We start from the raw sequence: 16726 nt of genomic DNA, 5'->3' as shown, positions 1-16726 counted from the left end.
TTTATTGGGGAAACAGCCTTATTCCAGCCATTATTTGTAACACTCAAAGAGCTTTTGCCTCTGGCATCAGCTGCTATTGACTGAGGGCCATTATATATAATTGAATTCCTGGAACGTGTGGCACCTTTAAGTAGAAGAGGAAAAAATACAACTTAATTTGTCATCCAAGGGCAGGGACTTGTTGGTGCAAACACAGCTGGGCCCTGAGGCCTGGCTCCAGTGAGTGTGGAGGACCAAGGGGAGGGGCAAAGAGCTCCAGCCTTGCCACCGTAGCCCTCTAGCCAATTGGGAGAGTGGCTTGAGGCTAGGGCGGGGGGCTTCCTGCTGGCCTGTTTGGGCCACCATAGCCACTGTAACCCACACCTGGCATGGCCCTACCAAGCCTGACTCTGGGGACAGGCACAGCTAGGCCTGAGTGGGGGTGGCGTGTTTCCTGAAGAGTATCTGTTTTCTCTGGTTCGTCTGCTTTGTCATGGACCCTCTGTTGCATGTTGAGCAATCACTGTCTCCTCTGTCATGGAGCGGACTTGGCCTCATGCTGGCATATGGCATGTCAGGGTCTGGCCTTGACTGTTTCTGACACTGGGATGAACAAAAATGTGAAAAGAGAACGAATCCAACTGATTTCTCTCTTCTGTTTGCTTTTCCCTCCTCTCATGCCCATCCCTACCTCCATCTCATCACGATTTAGGATGAATCTCTTCAGCGTCTGCAGAAGGAGTCTGACATCTTACAGAGAACATATGCACACTACTTCGATCTCACAATTATCAACAATGAAATTGATGAGACAATCAGACATCTGGAGGAAGCTGTTGAGCTCGTGTGCACAGCCCCACAGTGGGTCCCTGTCTCCTGGGTCTATTAGGCCTCTCCCCAGATATCTGAGCATAACTGGGAGCACCTCATTTGTGGAAAAGCCTCTTTGTTATCGGCCTTGTGTCAGCAGGTCATGGTCCCTAGAGACTACCTAGTTGTAGTGTGACCTACATTTATAATTATTGTCATGTCCGAATAGATAGGAGGAGAAAAACAATTACACACTAATTTAAAGAGACAGTATCTTTTTTAATCAGTTCTCCTAAACTTTAATAAAATGTATCTTTAAATGTATGTATTATTCAATCCTTTGGAATGTTATATTTTTGGAAATCATAGCTTTTTATTTCCAAGGCCCCTAAAAACTGCACAAAATAGATGCTGCTTTCTATAATCTATTTTAATAATAATAAACAATGATTCTGTTACCTTGACTGGGGGTGGAACACTACATTCTTTTTAGAGTCTGATTTTATGGATTGGAATATTGGAATATCTTTCTTTCCTTTATTTATTTGAAATAATTAGTGTAGTGATTACAAAACAGTCATAAATTTTTAAAGGCCTTTTTTCTCTTTTTTTTTTTTTTTTTAGAATAGTATTTTTTTTTAAGTCCTTTATGTAACATCCAGATAATGTGATACTGTCTCTTTGAAGCACCCTGTAAACCTTTTAGAGATTTGAAGTTGGGTCTTGACTCTTAATGCATGTGGACAGTCGCGAGCGTTTATGCTGTCGGTGTGTCTGTGTTGGACAAAACAATCTGTAATCTACAGCAAAGTACATTCTACATTCCGTTCATGGGGCACACCCAGGGGAATAAGAATAAAATGCTATTATGACTAAGTTGTAAACCTATGCACATCCCTTGCATTTTGGGCAACTTTATAAAAAAAAAAAAGAAACTGATTTTTATTAATAATAATCATGTAGTGAAATGTGTTTGTAATTTTGTCTCAATTTAATTTGTTGTAAGGTGGGGTGGGGGGAATTGCTGGTTTCACCATTTCAGATCTGTGTTGTCTAAGAGTATTAATGTTTTAATTAAGCAAAGAAATGAGGATTTTTAATCTGTATGTAATTGTTTTAAAGCACCCATTTTAAGAGAAAATACTGTGCAATGAAGAAACCAGTTTAGGCATTTGCTATAAACTGAAATATTCCAAAAGAATCATCTATAACAGCCCTGTAAATTCCTTTAAAATGATAACTAACAGGACAGTTTGACCAATTTTTTTTAAATATACTTCCTTTTATGTGTTCAATAATTAAATGCCTTTGGGTCCTTCATTTCATTATAGATTTGTTCAGGCTTCCAAGCTGATAATCTTTACAATTGTATAATTTGTTAGATGCTCATCGAAGCTTTGAAGGCCCAGGAGTGAATATCAGTTGGCAGGGTGACAAAGTAGCCTGCCAGAGCACAGCTGGACCACGTCTGACTCGCACAGAGCCATGCGCCCAAGGGCCACGGGTGTACTGGAGGCCACCTGTGGTCTCTCCTTCCTCTTGCTGTATCCCTTGGCACAGGGGAATCATCTGTCCTTGTTGCTTTAGAGACATTAACCATCTCATAACCCTTCCATGAAGTCACATTCTTCCAATACAGGAGATTCGGGCTGGGGTTCTCAGACTCTTTGCCAGAGGTCAGTAGAATGTTTTTCATTAGCATGTGAGGGTGTGAAGTGCTTATATTAACCTGTGATCCTTGAAAACATACCATCATTTTTTGCTTCTTGTAGGTTAGATGGCCTTGTCACTTTGTGCCTTGGCAGGATGTGCAGGGTGTGTTCTGAGCTGAACAGCTCCTCTTAAAGGACCAAACAGAGAAGGCATTAGTATACTTCTTTTACGTTGTCAACACCCTACCTACCTCCGCCCCCCACCGCCTATTATTAAATGGTGGCGATTTTTTTTTTCTGATGTTGTTCTCTGCCAGTGACCAGATGAGTCTGCAACTTACTAACAAGGTATTGAGTGAACTACTTCTGTTTGGGCCCCACAGTGGGGTGACCAAGCCACCAAACCAGAGATAAGCTCAACAGTGGTCTCACACTAGATAGAGAGAGAAACCTTCAAAGAGTTGGGTAGGGCTGTGTTAGAACTGATTCGAGTCTGATAGATGCCAAGGCCAGACAGTCATTCCCGGTATGGTACTGACCACAATTCGGACTCTTAGTGTGAAGATGCGCACTCTACCTCTTTTCTGGTGAAGCACAAAGACAACTACAACTAACACATGGGAAACAGAAACTTCCCTCCCTCTTGTGGAAACCCCCACGCCCCCACTTGCCCTTTGAGCCCACATCTCCAGAGATGCTGATGATGCCTGTCTTAAGCCATCTGCCATGTTTATAAAGGTGGATTAAGCAGAGGAGGAGAAAAGCAATGCCAACTTAAATGTCTGTGGCCCCAGAATTCACAAGCACTGTAGCACTCATCCTCAGTGGCTTTATACGTCCTCTGAGAAGCACACAGGCAGGCATCATTCTTGCCATCATTCCGATGGTGAAATGGTGAAATCCCTGCATGCAGAACTCATTGACTTCTCAAAGATGTTACCTGTTCCATTCCACTAATACATGTCTTCTCTAAAGCAGTGTCTTTATGACCTAGCTGCATATACTTACATTTCTGAATTCAGAGTAATTTCAGTACATTGCTGCTGCTGCTGCTGCTACTGCTACATTACAGTTGTCCACTAAGCAATCAGAGAAAATTGCTAAAAGCTTCTTTACTGCTTCCATTCCATCAGCAGAACCTTTTTTTTTTCTTCTTTCTTTCTTTTAAAGACCAGAATCAATGATTAGAGTACTAAATCTTATTAGTGTTCAATTGAAGTATTGGAGAGCCACATTTTGAAGGTTCTCTCCCCCACCCAACTCCATTCCCCACAGCAAGAAAGGGAGTGTTTTTATATGTTGAATTCTTTGTTAAAAAGATGAAATGTCCTGATTTTCCAGTCACAAGACAGTAATTACTTTGCACATACAGCATATCCCATTTTAATGCTAAAAAGGGAAATGTCACTCAATTTAATTCATCTGGAAGTTTCCCAGTGTCAAGATAACATTGTAGCCTTTTTAAATGCAATTAAATGTATCTCTTGTCAGGTGAGATGATTTAAAATCTTTGCTCAGAGAGGAAAAGAAATGGTTGACCTACTTCTTGCTATTTGCATTCAGAAGGCATCGTCCCAGCCCATCCTATTGGTGGCAGAATATCTAAAGATGTCGCAAAGTCCCCCACTGCAGTAGAAATGCAGGAGGTGTTCCTGTTCCCCGTCCAATTCCTTCTTAGGCTGCTAGAGACAGCCAGTGGGCCAAGCCTTCCCCTGTGCTCCAGGCAGGCCTGGGCTGCAGCTACTGTTATCTTTTTACAGCCTTTGATCTGATCGCTGCAGAGTTCTTTTGTTTTTAAATCACTTGTATTTGTCTCTTCATTAAGGCTTCAAGTTTATTTCTTGAAAAAATTTAGTCAATTGAACCACCCTCCAGGAAGATTCCCAGCGTGGAAACTGCCCCTGAAAAACAAGGCAGCCCAAAGCCAGCTCTCTTTTGTCCCCCACTGATGTCATGTCCTTTTTTTTTTTTCATTTCAGGACAGTTTCTTAACTTGGGGCAAAGAGAATGTGTTGCTAAAGCTACCAAGAAAACTGCTTGATTAACAAATTCTTAATAGAAATGCCTCCCACACTGTCTCTTTGGAAAGAGAAGGCACCTTGGAATCGGCATTCCAAAACCAAGCTCCTTGTCATCCTCATCCCTCCTCCTTCTTGCTTCCTATTATCAAACTCGTGTGTGTTTCTTGTTTTCTCAGAACTGAACACAGCCTCCTAATTCCATCCTCTTGACTAGGGCTTACAATACTGAGAGCGATTACAGCCTATAATAGGTTAAAGGTCCCTGAGCGTGGCTTTCTTGTTCTGCGCCTCTAATTAATTCTTCTATTAAAAGATGCTTTCCTTCTCACTGCAGCTTACAGAAAGGCTACAAGCTTTAATCACAGATCATTTCATTTGCCAGAGCCTTTCCTTTTCTAACTCCTTTAGAAATAAGATTTCCCTCTCTGTTTGGAATCTCTGGATACAGGACTCTCCTCCAAGCTCATGGCTTGATTGGCTTTGCCTGTGCACACACACATCAGTTTGCCTTAAACTTGGAGCTATGGGGAGTCCCAGATTTTCCAGCTTAGTGGGTGAAGTTTAGCTGTCACATACATCCAGGAAGTGGGGGAAAAGGGAAAAAAAGAGGATATTCACCACCATGTTCCCATCCGGTCTTTCCCCTGCCTTGCTTTGTGCAGCAGGTGGGCAGACAGAGCCCACAGAAACAGAAGTAGAAAGAGGGCCGCACCATCTCTGGGGCCAGCACTCCCAAGTCTTAGCTCTTTGTGGGGATAGAAAATCCTGAGCTCCCACCACCTCTCATCTGACCCTCCATCAACTCCCTCGAACCTGTGCAAATGGACTGAGCAAAAGAAAATGGAAAGAGATGTTTGTCACCACACAGGAGACATCCTTTCTGGCCCCAAGCACAACTCCATCTCTGCGTATGCTCAGAAACTCAGAATTTAGCTACTACTTATGTGTTAGCTCCATTCTCTCTGGTGTGTGACTGAGAGAACACGCCAGTGTTCTTACTGACAGAGGCTTAGGGGTGACCCTCTCTGGACCCAGAGGAAGTACAACCTCTGTAGTGGGAGTTGTCCTTGGGAACAGAAACAGGCATTCCTCCACAGTGAGTGGCTTCCCCTATTTTTTTTATTTGGAAGAGACCAAGAATTGGGGGAATTGATTTCCAGTCTTAGCTGTTTCCCAGAATGTCATCTGTGCAGGCAGGTAGGCGGCTGCCGGGTGCAGCAGGCAGCTCGACTGATGTGAAGGCCGCCCAATCCTCACGTGCTAAGACCCGAGTATCGTGTTTAATTGCAGTGTAGGCACGTCGCCATTCAAACTCAGTTCTGGGGTGGTTTTGCATAAAGTTTTGCCAACGTGTTCTTTTTTGTGTATGTATTATTGCCTTTTTATAAAAGGTGTTGAAGTATTGTCTCAGTGATAAAAAGAGAGAGATGTTAATGGTTGTTGTATATTTCACCGTATCCAATTGTAAGTATTTGCAGGGTACAGCAGAGCCTTAGCTTGCAAGAGCGTTTGTGCAGGAGGTGTCCCTCAACACCCAGGAGCTGAAGGGATTGGAAAGGTTTGGATTCTTTGTAAATGTCCTGCTTTTCTTTCTCTCTGTGTGTATCTATTTACATGCCTTAGCACACGCCCTCCCATCCTGATCCCTTTGCCCTGTCGCCGGAACAACCAGAATGCTGGTGCGCTGCCGGCACAGTACCAGTTGATGAAACCCTAATCAGTTATCTTGTGTGACAGGGGAAGAAGAGAAACTCCATAGTATTCCTTGTAGAATATACATACCTGTAGGATGCTGTGTAATGGGAAACCATAGAATTGGGCTTTTGTCATTTCAAAGTTGGAGAAATGTATGAATAAAATGTATAAAACATGAAAAGGCAGTTGTCTCCTCAGATTGCAGGCCAAACAGCTTGGGGACAAACAACAGAGGGTTAAAAGAAGAGGGATGGCCTGATTTCTAAAGGCCTCTGCAGAGTTCATCCACACAGTTAGGCCTCAGACACCTTCCCACAATGGTTGGGGTGGGGTGGGGGTATTGCAGAGGGACAGCTCCTGGCCCTGTAAAGGAGCACGACCCAGGCTCCTGGTGCCCATCCTGCAGGTTTCAGTCTTCAGCCATGGCTGTTAACAGACGGCATCCTGCAAGCAGTTCCAGCTCAGTTGCTTGCATTTGGATGCAGGCTTAAAATAGCTTCATCTTAAAAAAAAAAAGAAAAGAAAAAAGAAAAAGTCTAAGTTGTGACATCTCCTAGAAATAGAAGTCTAAATTGATTTCGGTGGTGTAGGTGCCACAGCATGGAAAATGTGGCCCTTGGTTGACATTTGCATCAAGAGCCGTGGGAGGATGCCTGCTCCAGGACTGCCGCTCCGCCCAATGCCTTTGTGATTTCATGGTTTGATTTGGTATCTGGCTGGAGTCTGGGACATGCTTCCTGGCGTGCCTCACTAACCTGGTTTACACACGATTCCTTCCCTGCCCTTGCCCTACGCTTTGCCCAAGCAAGGAACCATGGTGGCTTCAGAGACAACACTTGTATGTGTCACACACACCCTAGAAAGAGCCCAGGCCTGAATGAGCTTACCTGGCTCACTTTCAGAAGACCCATATGAAGGAAGCATAAACTACCAGTGATTATTTGCTTTACTCAAATAAATATCACGCTACAAAAATTGTATAGAAGAGTTTAGACCACATTCAGACCCAAAATTTGAGCCCCTGGCCTTTTAGTTCAGAAAATCCTGTTACCTTTGTACAGACTTCTTACCCTAGATATACAGAGGACGGAAAGCAAAATGCTACCATTAAGCTCATTTTTTGAACTTCATGGTATTTAAAACACATCCAACATGTCAATATTAAGCTGGTAGAAAAATATAAACATGTCTTTTCTGTGTTTTTGCCCAATTTGCTATAACATGATAAACTGAAGAAATAACACTAGGGATCATTCCATGAACCGCTATGAACAGCACATCATGCAGAAAGAATGCAATGAGATTGGTGCAGGGTAATAGACAGAGTTCAAGGTCACTGAAGGTTGCAAGCCCCATGAAAGGTCAGTGTTGTAGTGCAAGTAAGCCACCCAGCCACTAAAGGAAGGGATGCTCTGGGAGAGAATGTTCCAGAAAGTGGTATGTGACTTTAACAACAAGTGAGCACACACACAAGGCATGGGGCCTGCAGCTAAAATCCCATGGCTGTGGCACTGTCGGAAATACTGCACCCACCACACGTATTCCCTAATCTCCTCACCCATCATTACCTTTCAAGCCAGGTGCAGTGGCTCTCTCCTGTAATCCCAGCACTTTGGGAGGCCAAGGCGGGTGGATCACTTGAGGTCAGGAGTTCGAGACCAGCCTGGCCAACATGGTGAAACCCCGTCTCTACTAAAAATACAAACATTAGCTGGGCATAGTGGCGGGTGCCTGTAATCCCAACCACTCAGGAGGCTGAAGCAGGAGAATCCCTTGAACCCGGGAGGCAGAGCTTGCAGTGAGCCGAGATTGTGCCACTGCACTCCAGCCTGGGTGACAGAGCAAGACTCCATCTCAAAAAAAAATTTAAAAATAAACCTTTCAGGCAGTGGTGCCCAGAAATGTTTTTGCCATAGATGCATTCTTAGGCAGGATCTTGAAAAGCTTCAATCTACTGCTGTTGCCCTCTTCCCTCCTCCAAAGGCAGCTTTATAACCCTCCCCCCATGGCCACTTGCCCTGCAGAGAATCTGGCTCCCTTCTGCCACCAGAATGGTCTGATGAACAACTTGAGAGTGACAGAGGGGGCAGCCTGCTGGGACCTCAAAAGTGGCTTCAGGCCGGGCACAGTGGCTCATGCCTGTAATCCCAGCACTTTGGAAGGCCAAGGCAGGCAGATCACCTGCGGTCAGGAGTTTGAGACCAGCCTGGCCAACATGGAGAAACCCTGTCTCTACTAAAAATGCAAAATTAGCCGGGCGTGGTGGCACACGCCTGTAATCCCAGCTACTCGGGAGGCTGAGGCAGGGGAATCGCTTGAACCCGGGAGGCGGAGGTTGCAGTGAGCCGAGATAATACCACTGCACTCCAGCCTGGGTGACAAGAGGGAAACTCAGTCTCAAAAAAAAAAAAAAAAGTGGCTTCGGGCCTGCAGGATGTTAAACTGAGGCCGGAGATGGGGAAATGGAGACCATGTACAAAGCAGGTGGCAGCAGCTTAGCCACACAGATCAACAGCTTACCACAGAATTTCCCTCAGAACTTTCTGGGGGTGGTGGAAATGTTCATTTCTTGTTTTCAGTGGTGGTTACATGGGTGTATACAATGGTCAAAACACATCAGACTGAACACCTAGGATCTGTGCATTTTATTTTCTGTAAAATATGTCTCAGTTACAAAAAAGAAACAAGGAAAACCATGATCATCTTTGCAGCTGCCAAAAAAAAAATCACTTCACAAAATTCAACACCCAGTTCTAATTTAAAAACAAACAAAAAACCCTTAAAAATAAGATAGGAAATATTCTTAACATATACAGAATAACTGTTTCAACCCACAGCCAACATAATCCACCTAGAAGTGACAGAACAAAAGCACTAAAATTGCCATTATTTAAAAATTAAATAACACGTGATCATCATAGAATGATTAGAAAATATGGATAAACAAACAAAAAAAAGGGAGATTCAACCACATTCTGCTATGCAGAGCCAACTGCTATAAACATATCTATGTATATCTGTCAGGCTAGCAGGCTAGTATAAATTTATGTATGTGTGTGTGTGTGTGTATATATATATATATATATATATATATATGTATGTATGTTTTGCTTTTTGGGTTTTTTTTTTTTCATTTTTGAGACAGGTTCTCACTCTGTTGCCCAGGCTGGAGTGCAGTAGCATAATCACAGCTCACTGTAGCCTCAACCTCCTGGACTCAAGTGACCCTCCCACCCCAGCCTCCCCAGTAGCTGGGACTACAGGCCTGTGCCACCACACCCAGCTAATTTTTGTATTTTTTGTAGAGATGGGGTTTTACCATGTCGCCCAGGCTGGTCTCAAACTCCTGGGCTCAAGTAGTCTTCCCACCTGGGCCCCCTAAAGTGCTGGGATTACAGATGTAAGCCACACCTGGCCCTACAGATATTTTTAATACAGTAAGAAAGTCATACTAAACACACTGTTCTATTACATAACATATCTTCCTCCATCATAATTATTTACTATTGCTTTTATTTATTTATCTTTTTAGGGTCCCACTCTGTCACCCAGACTGCAGTGCAGTGGTGTGATCACAGCTCACTACAGCCTCAAACTCGGGCTCAAGGCATCCTCCCACCTCATCACCCCATGTAGCTGGGACTACAGGCACCACCATGCCAGGCTAATTTTTGTATTTTGTTATTATAGAGACGAGGTTTTGCCATGTTGCCCAGGCTGGTCTCAAACTCCTGGGCTCAAGCGATCTGCCAGTCTCAGACTCCCAAAATGCTACTATTGCTTTTAAAGCATTTCTCAACAACAGAACAGAGTATAACCATTGGAAAAGACACAAAATTGTCCATATTTGCTAATAATATCATTGTATACCTTGAAACACAAAAGGACAACTAGACAACAAGTAGCTGAGTTACAAAGCAGCTACTCGGGAGGCTGAGACAGAAAAATCACTTGAGCCCAGGAGGTGGAAGTTTCAGTGAGCTGAGATTGCGCCATTGCACTCCAGCCTGGGTGACAAAGCAAGACCCTGTCTCAAAAAATAAATAATAAATAAATAATAAAGAGCAGATACAAAAACACCCAGAAATCAATAGTATTCTTGTATATTCACAGTAAAGTTAGAAAATTAAATGGGGAAAGGATGCCATTCTCAACTGCAACAAGTGTTTTCAAACTAACAAATCCATGGGATCGATATGAGAAAAGGGCAAAGCTGCACTGAGAATATAAAAGATGCAAATAAACAGAGAAATGTTTTTGGATGAAAGAATTAAATGTTTTAATGGCATCAGTTCTTTCCAAATTAATGTAGGCTTAATATAATACCAAATCAAATGCCACACAATGATTTTTCTGGGCCTTTATAAAATGACTGTTCATTGGCCGGGTGTGGTGGCTCACACCTGTAATCCCAGCACTTTGGGAGGCCGAGGCAGGCAGATCACGAGGTCAGGAGTTCGAGACCAGCCTGGCCAACGTGGTGAAACCCCATCTCTACTAAAAAAAAATACAAAAATAAGCCAGGCGTGGTGGGGCACACCTGTAATTCCAGCTGCTCAGGAGGCTGAGACAGGAGAATTGCTTGAACCCAGGTGGGGGAGGTTGCAGTTAGCCGAGATTGCATCACTGCACTCCAGCCTGGGCGACAGAGCGAGACTCGGTCTCAAAAAAAAAAAAAAAAAAAAATTATATATATATACATGTATACCAAAATTAGTTTCAGCCCAATTAAAGAGTTAAATATTAAAATTCAGTGCTAGAAAATGAAAACAAATAGAATGAGTAGTCAGTAAAACTCTGGAAGAGGGTAACTTTTTAAGCTTATGCAGGTGAAAAAAGTCAGAAAGCAATTGAAAGATTTGACCCCATGAAACCATTACAGCATTTTTTTCTTTTGTTTTTTTTTGAGACGGAGTTTTGCTCTTGTTGCCCAGGCTGGAGTGCAGTGGCGTGATCTCGGCTCACTGCAACCTCCACCTTGTGGTTTCATGCAGTTCTCCCCCCTCAGCCTCCAGAGTAGCTGGGATTACAGGTGCCCACCATCACACCCGGCTAATTTTTGTATTTTTGTATTTTTAGTAGAGACGGGGTTTCACTATGTTGGCTAGGAGTCTGATCTCAAACTCCTGACCTGGTGATCTGCCCGCCTCGGCCTCCCAAAATGCTGGGATTACAGGCATAAGCCACCACGCCCGGCCAAAACCATTACAGCTTTGATATGAAAACTTGTAGACCACAAACAGAAAGGAAAGGCATTTTACAGCAAATATAATATACAAACAGTTAATATATTTATTATACAATGAAGACATAAAGTGGTTAAAAATGCTAACATTCCAACAAATGAACGAAGGACATGATGAACATTGCACAGACTATACAGAGAGCTACTATTAAAAACACTGAAAAATATCTCAATGATCAAGAAAATGTAAGTGACACAGTGGCTCGCACCTGTAATTCTAGTACTTTGGGCAGCTGAGGCAGGTGAAATGCTTGAGCCCAGGAGTTCGAGACCAGCCTGGGCAACATGTCAAAACCCCATCTCTACAAAAAGTACAAAAATTAGCCAGGCATGGTGGCATGTGCCTGTAGTCCCAGCTACTCAGAAGGCTGAGGCGGGAGGATCACCTGAACCCGGGAAGTGGAGGTTGCAGTGAGCTGAGATCCTGCCACTGCACTCCAGCCTGGGTGACAGAATGAGACTCCGTCTCAAAATAAATAAGTAAATTTAAAAAAAATTAAAATAATAAAGGCAAACAGGACATGGTGGCACACACCTGTGGTCCCAGCTACTCAGAAGGCTGAGGCAGGAGGATCACTTGAGCCCAGGAGGTCGAGGCTGTAGAGAGCCATGATTGCGCCACTGCACTCCAGCCTGGGTGACAACAAAACCCTGTCTCTAAATAAATAAATAAAAATAAAGGCAATCAAGCTGGGTGTGGTGGCTCACGCCTGTAATCCCAGCTAGACAGGAGGATCACTTGAGGCCAGGAGTTTGAGACCACCCTGGGCAACATAGCAAACCCTGATTAAAAAATTTTTGTAAAAAGGCAATCAGTACCATTGACTGAGCCGTCACTCTGATGTTCCGGTAACTGAGTGCTTTGCATGCCTCAGCGTACCTCCACCCTGAGTCCTCTGACCTGAGGGCTCTTAACCATAAATATTAATAAATATCCCCAAATTTAAACAGTGCTTTATGATAGGATAATCAATGAAGTTTTTCTTTATTTTACAAGAAGTCTACTTGTAATATTTTATTTATTTATTATTATTATTTATTTATTTATTTTGAAACAGAGTCTGACTCTGTCACCCAGGCTGGAGTGCAGTGGTGTGATCTCAGCTCACTGCAACCTCCGCCTCCTGGGTTGAAGTGATTCTCCTGCCTCAGCCTCCCGAGTAGCTGGGATTACAGGCGCCTGTCACCACGCCCGGCTAATTTTTGTATTTTTGGTAGAGATGGGGTTTTGCGATGTTGTCCAGGCCGATATTGAATTCCTGGACTCAGGTGATCTGCCCGCCTTGGCCTCCCAAAGGTCTGGGATTACAGGCCTGAGCCACCGTGCCCAGCCTCTGTACAGTTTTTAAAGTGAATCAACCTGAGCATTTCTTTTATGGCTGCCTGATGGGAGCGTAGCGGAGAGCATGGCCTGGGAATGGCTGACGCCAGCCACTCTCCGGGTCCGCTTTCACCATGTCACTAGGCCTGGCTGCCACCATCAGGAGCCTGGGAACATTTCTGCTTCCCTGCGAGGACACCCTTCTCTAGCCAGCCAGACCTGAGAACTGGGGGCTCACAGAGTGGCAAAGAGGAAAAGGGATGAAGTCAAAGGACACCTCATAGCAAGACATGAAATTCAGTCCGAATAATTTATTCATCCCAATAAGTGCTTTGGATTTCTGCCTAAGAACTCAAGCTGTCAATTTTCAGCTAAGTGAGCTACACAGCTTGTTCATCTAAACAAACTGCAGTGGCAGAGTTGTACTAGGCTGAAAAGCATAAACATCTTAAGGGCAGAGTTGCCCAATCAGAGAACAAAATACATTAGTGAGCTTAAGTGAAGTAGTGAACACAGTGTGCAGGGCCCTAGGAACAGAATAGAGATCCCAGAAACAGAGCCTGGGCAGATGAAAAACTGAAGATGACAAACATGGGACTTCAGGACGGGCACAGTGGCTCACGCCTGTAATCCCAGCACTTTGAGAGGCCAAGGCGGGCAGATCACCTGAAGTCAGGAGTTTGAGACCAGCCTGGCCAACGTGGTGAAACCCCGTCTCTACTAAAAACACAAAAAATTAGCTGGGCGTGGTGGTACACGCCTGTAATCCCAGCTACTCAGGAGGCCGAGACAGGAGAATTGCTTGAACCCAGGAGGCTGAGGTTGCATTGAGCTGAGATCGCATTATTGCACTCCAGAGCGAGAATTCATCTCAAAAAAAGAAAAGAAAAAGATGGGACTTCAGCGCAGTGGTGAAATCATGAACTCTTCAAGAATTATTCATATGGAAAAAATAAAATTAGATCCCTACCTCATGATACATAAAAAATAAAATTTTAGATGGCTGAAAGGTCTGTGAAAATCTTAAAATATTACATACACATACACACATACACATATACACACACATATTGGGCTATATATATATATACATATATATATAATATAAAATATTTTTCATGACCACAGGATAAGAAAGATTTCTTTGGGTGGTTTTTTTTTTCCTTTTTTATTTTTATTTTTTGAGACAAGGTCTCATTCTGTCTCCCAGCAGGAGCTCAGTGGCACAATCATGGCTCACTGCAGCCTCAGCCTGCTAGGCTGAAGTGATTGTCCCACCAGTAGCCGGAACTACAGGAGAGCACCACCACACCTGGCAAATTTTTTAAAAGTGTTTTTGTAGAGACAGGATCTCGCTTTATTGCCCAGGTTGGTCTTGAACTCCTGGCCTCAAGCAATCCTCCTACCACAGCCTCCAAAAGAGCTGGAATTACAGGTGTGAGCCACCAGGGCCTGGTAAATTTCTTAAATAAAACTCAAAATGTGCCAGGCACAATGGCTCATGCCTTTAATTCCAGCTACTTGGGAGGCTGAGGTGGGAGGATTGCTTGAGCTCAGGAGTTTGAGACCAGCCTGGCCAACACAGAGAGACACCTCAATGAAAACAATTTTTAAAAACCCACAAAATGTATAAGTTATGAAAGAAAAGGATTGATAAAGTTGAATCTCTTGAAATTGAAAACTGAAAAGTTTATTTGCAAAAATCTGCATAAACAAGCTAGGTGCTCCCAGCACTTTGGGAGGCTGTGGCAGGAGAATGGCCTGAGTCCAGGAGTTTGAGGCTGCAGTGAACTATAGATTGCACCACGGCACTCCAGCCATGGCCACAGAGTGAGACCCTGTCTCTTAACCAAAAAAAAAAAAAAAAAATTCCCATAAACAAACTAAAAAGATAAGCCACAGGCCTGGAGACACTAGCAGCACATGGAACTGCCATCCAGAACTTATAAAGAACTTCAAAAATTCACTTTTCTGGTGTGGTGGTACACGCCTGTAATCCCAGCTACTCGGGAGGCTCAGGCAGGAGGATCGCTTGAGCCCAGGAGTTCAAGACCCACCTGAGTGACATAGCAATACTCAATCTCCAAAATTAAAAAAAAAATTATATTTTATATTTCATGAATAGCACGCTATGTAATTTGGACCCAATCCTCATTCTTAAGACAACTAAAGCAGCTGATTGAAATATTTAAAACATCTGTTTGGAAACTTTTGCAAACTAACAAGATAGTTTGGGCCAGGATCTGGGAGAAAATTGATGTCCAAGGGAGGGAGAGAGCACTGAAGGCCACTTCTCCTCAGGTGCCATTTGCCCACTCCGGAAGAGGCAGCCTAGAAGCCGACCAGCACAGGGGTTGGGGGAAGGAATTGGAGTCGGGTGTGTCTGCTGGAGTGAGAGGGGCTAGCGTACTTCTCTCACTTTCAGTGGGGACCCTGAAAGTTTGCCTCCTAGGAGGAAGGGTGGACCTCAAACAGGCCCTCACAGCGACTGCTCACCTTCAGATCTTCTCAAGCCCTGACATTTGATTGAAGTGATCCCAGCTTGGTTGTGTCCTGGGTGCTTCCCAGAAGAAAATGCCATTCATCCCTGGAGGAAGTTAACATACTCCTAGGCCTTAAATAATGTCTACAATTTAGCAGATACAATGTGACAAATGACACAAAATAATTAGGCACATGAGGAGAAAACAGGTAAATAGATGGATACATCTGTATAAACAAATAGCAATCAGATCTTTTGGGTTTTAAATATACATAGGATTAGGCCGGGCGCGGTGGCTCACGCCTGTAATCCCAGCACTTGGGGAAGCCGAGGTAGGTGTCTCACCTGAGGTCAGGAGTTCGAGACCAGCCTGGCCGACATGGTGAAACCCCGTCTCTACCAAAAACACAAAAATTAGCCGGGCATGGTGGCATGTGCCTGTAATCCCAGCTACTTGGGAGGCTGAGGCAGGAGAATCACTTGAACCAGGGAGGTGGAGGTTGCAGTGAGCTGAGATCGCACCACTGCATTCCAGCCTGGATGACAGAGGGAGACCCTGTCTCAATAAATAAATAAATAAATAAATAAATAAATAAATATACATAGAATTAAAATACATGTCACACCTGTAATCCCAGCACTTTGGGAGGCCAAGCCAGGGGGATTGCTTGAGACCAGTAGTTCAAGACCAGCATGGGCAACATAGTAAGACGCCGTCTCTACTAAAAATAATAAAATAAAATTAGCCAGGCACGGTGGCACACACCTATAGTCCCAGCTACTCAGGAGGCTGAGGTGGAAGGATTGCTTGAGCCCAGGAAGTCGGGGCTGCAGTGAGCCAAGATTGTGCCACTGCACTCCAGCTTGGGCAACAGAGTGAGACCCTGTCTCAAAAAAAATTTTTTTAAAGATTTAAAATACATGATAACTCTGACATATAAGTTGCAAAGGAGGTAAATAGAGTTAATATGTCTTAAAGTCTTTACATTGTCAAGGGAGAAGGGATTAGGATTAATTAATTTGGCAAGTCAAGGATGCAAGCTTAGAGCAACCACTAAAAGAAAAATGAGAATGTATAACTTCCAAGCTAAATTAAACAGGACACAAAAGCACAAACCATAAAGAAAGAGATTAATAAATTGGACTATTAAATTTGGGATGTTAAGAATTAAGATCTATTCATCAAAAGATATAATAAAAAGCTGAAAAGGCAGCCTTGGCAACATAGTGAGATCCCGTCTCTACAAAAAATAAAATTAAGCAGGCATGGTTGTGTGAGTCTGTGGCCCCAGCTACTCAGGAGGCTAAGGCAGGAGGATTGCTTGAGCCCAGGAGGTCGAGGCTACAGTGAGCTGTGATCCTGCCACTGCACTCTAGCCTGGGCCACAGAGCATGACCCTCTCTCAAAAAAAAAAAAAAAGAAAGAAGATGAAGAAGAAGAAGCTGAAAAGGCAAACCACAGAATGGGCCTGGCATATTTTGAACAACCTCTGAAATTTGGAATTTCCTACATTATAAGTA

General features: G+C 43.7%; 1 protein-coding gene across 17 annotated transcripts in view; it reads left to right on the top strand.

Annotated features, from left to right (window-relative positions):
* CASK (calcium/calmodulin dependent serine protein kinase) overlaps positions 1-6338 on the top strand; it is a 412700-nt gene extending 406362 nt beyond the window's left edge. For all 17 annotated transcript variants that reach the window (XM_055376433.2, XM_055376435.2, XM_004064027.4 and 14 more), the window contains one exon: positions 692-6338. In XM_055376433.2, coding sequence (XP_055232408.1) covers positions 692-868 — 177 coding nt within the window. In that variant the 3' untranslated portion in view covers positions 869-6338. The remainder of the gene's footprint in view (positions 1-691) is intronic.
* The last annotated feature ends 10388 nt before the right edge of the window (positions 6339-16726 follow it).

This window comes from Gorilla gorilla, chromosome X, assembly GCF_029281585.2.
Source record: "Gorilla gorilla gorilla isolate KB3781 chromosome X, NHGRI_mGorGor1-v2.1_pri, whole genome shotgun sequence".
Classification (NCBI taxonomy): Eukaryota; Metazoa; Chordata; class Mammalia; order Primates; family Hominidae; genus Gorilla; species Gorilla gorilla.
This window is presented reverse-complemented; position numbering and strand designations above follow the sequence as displayed.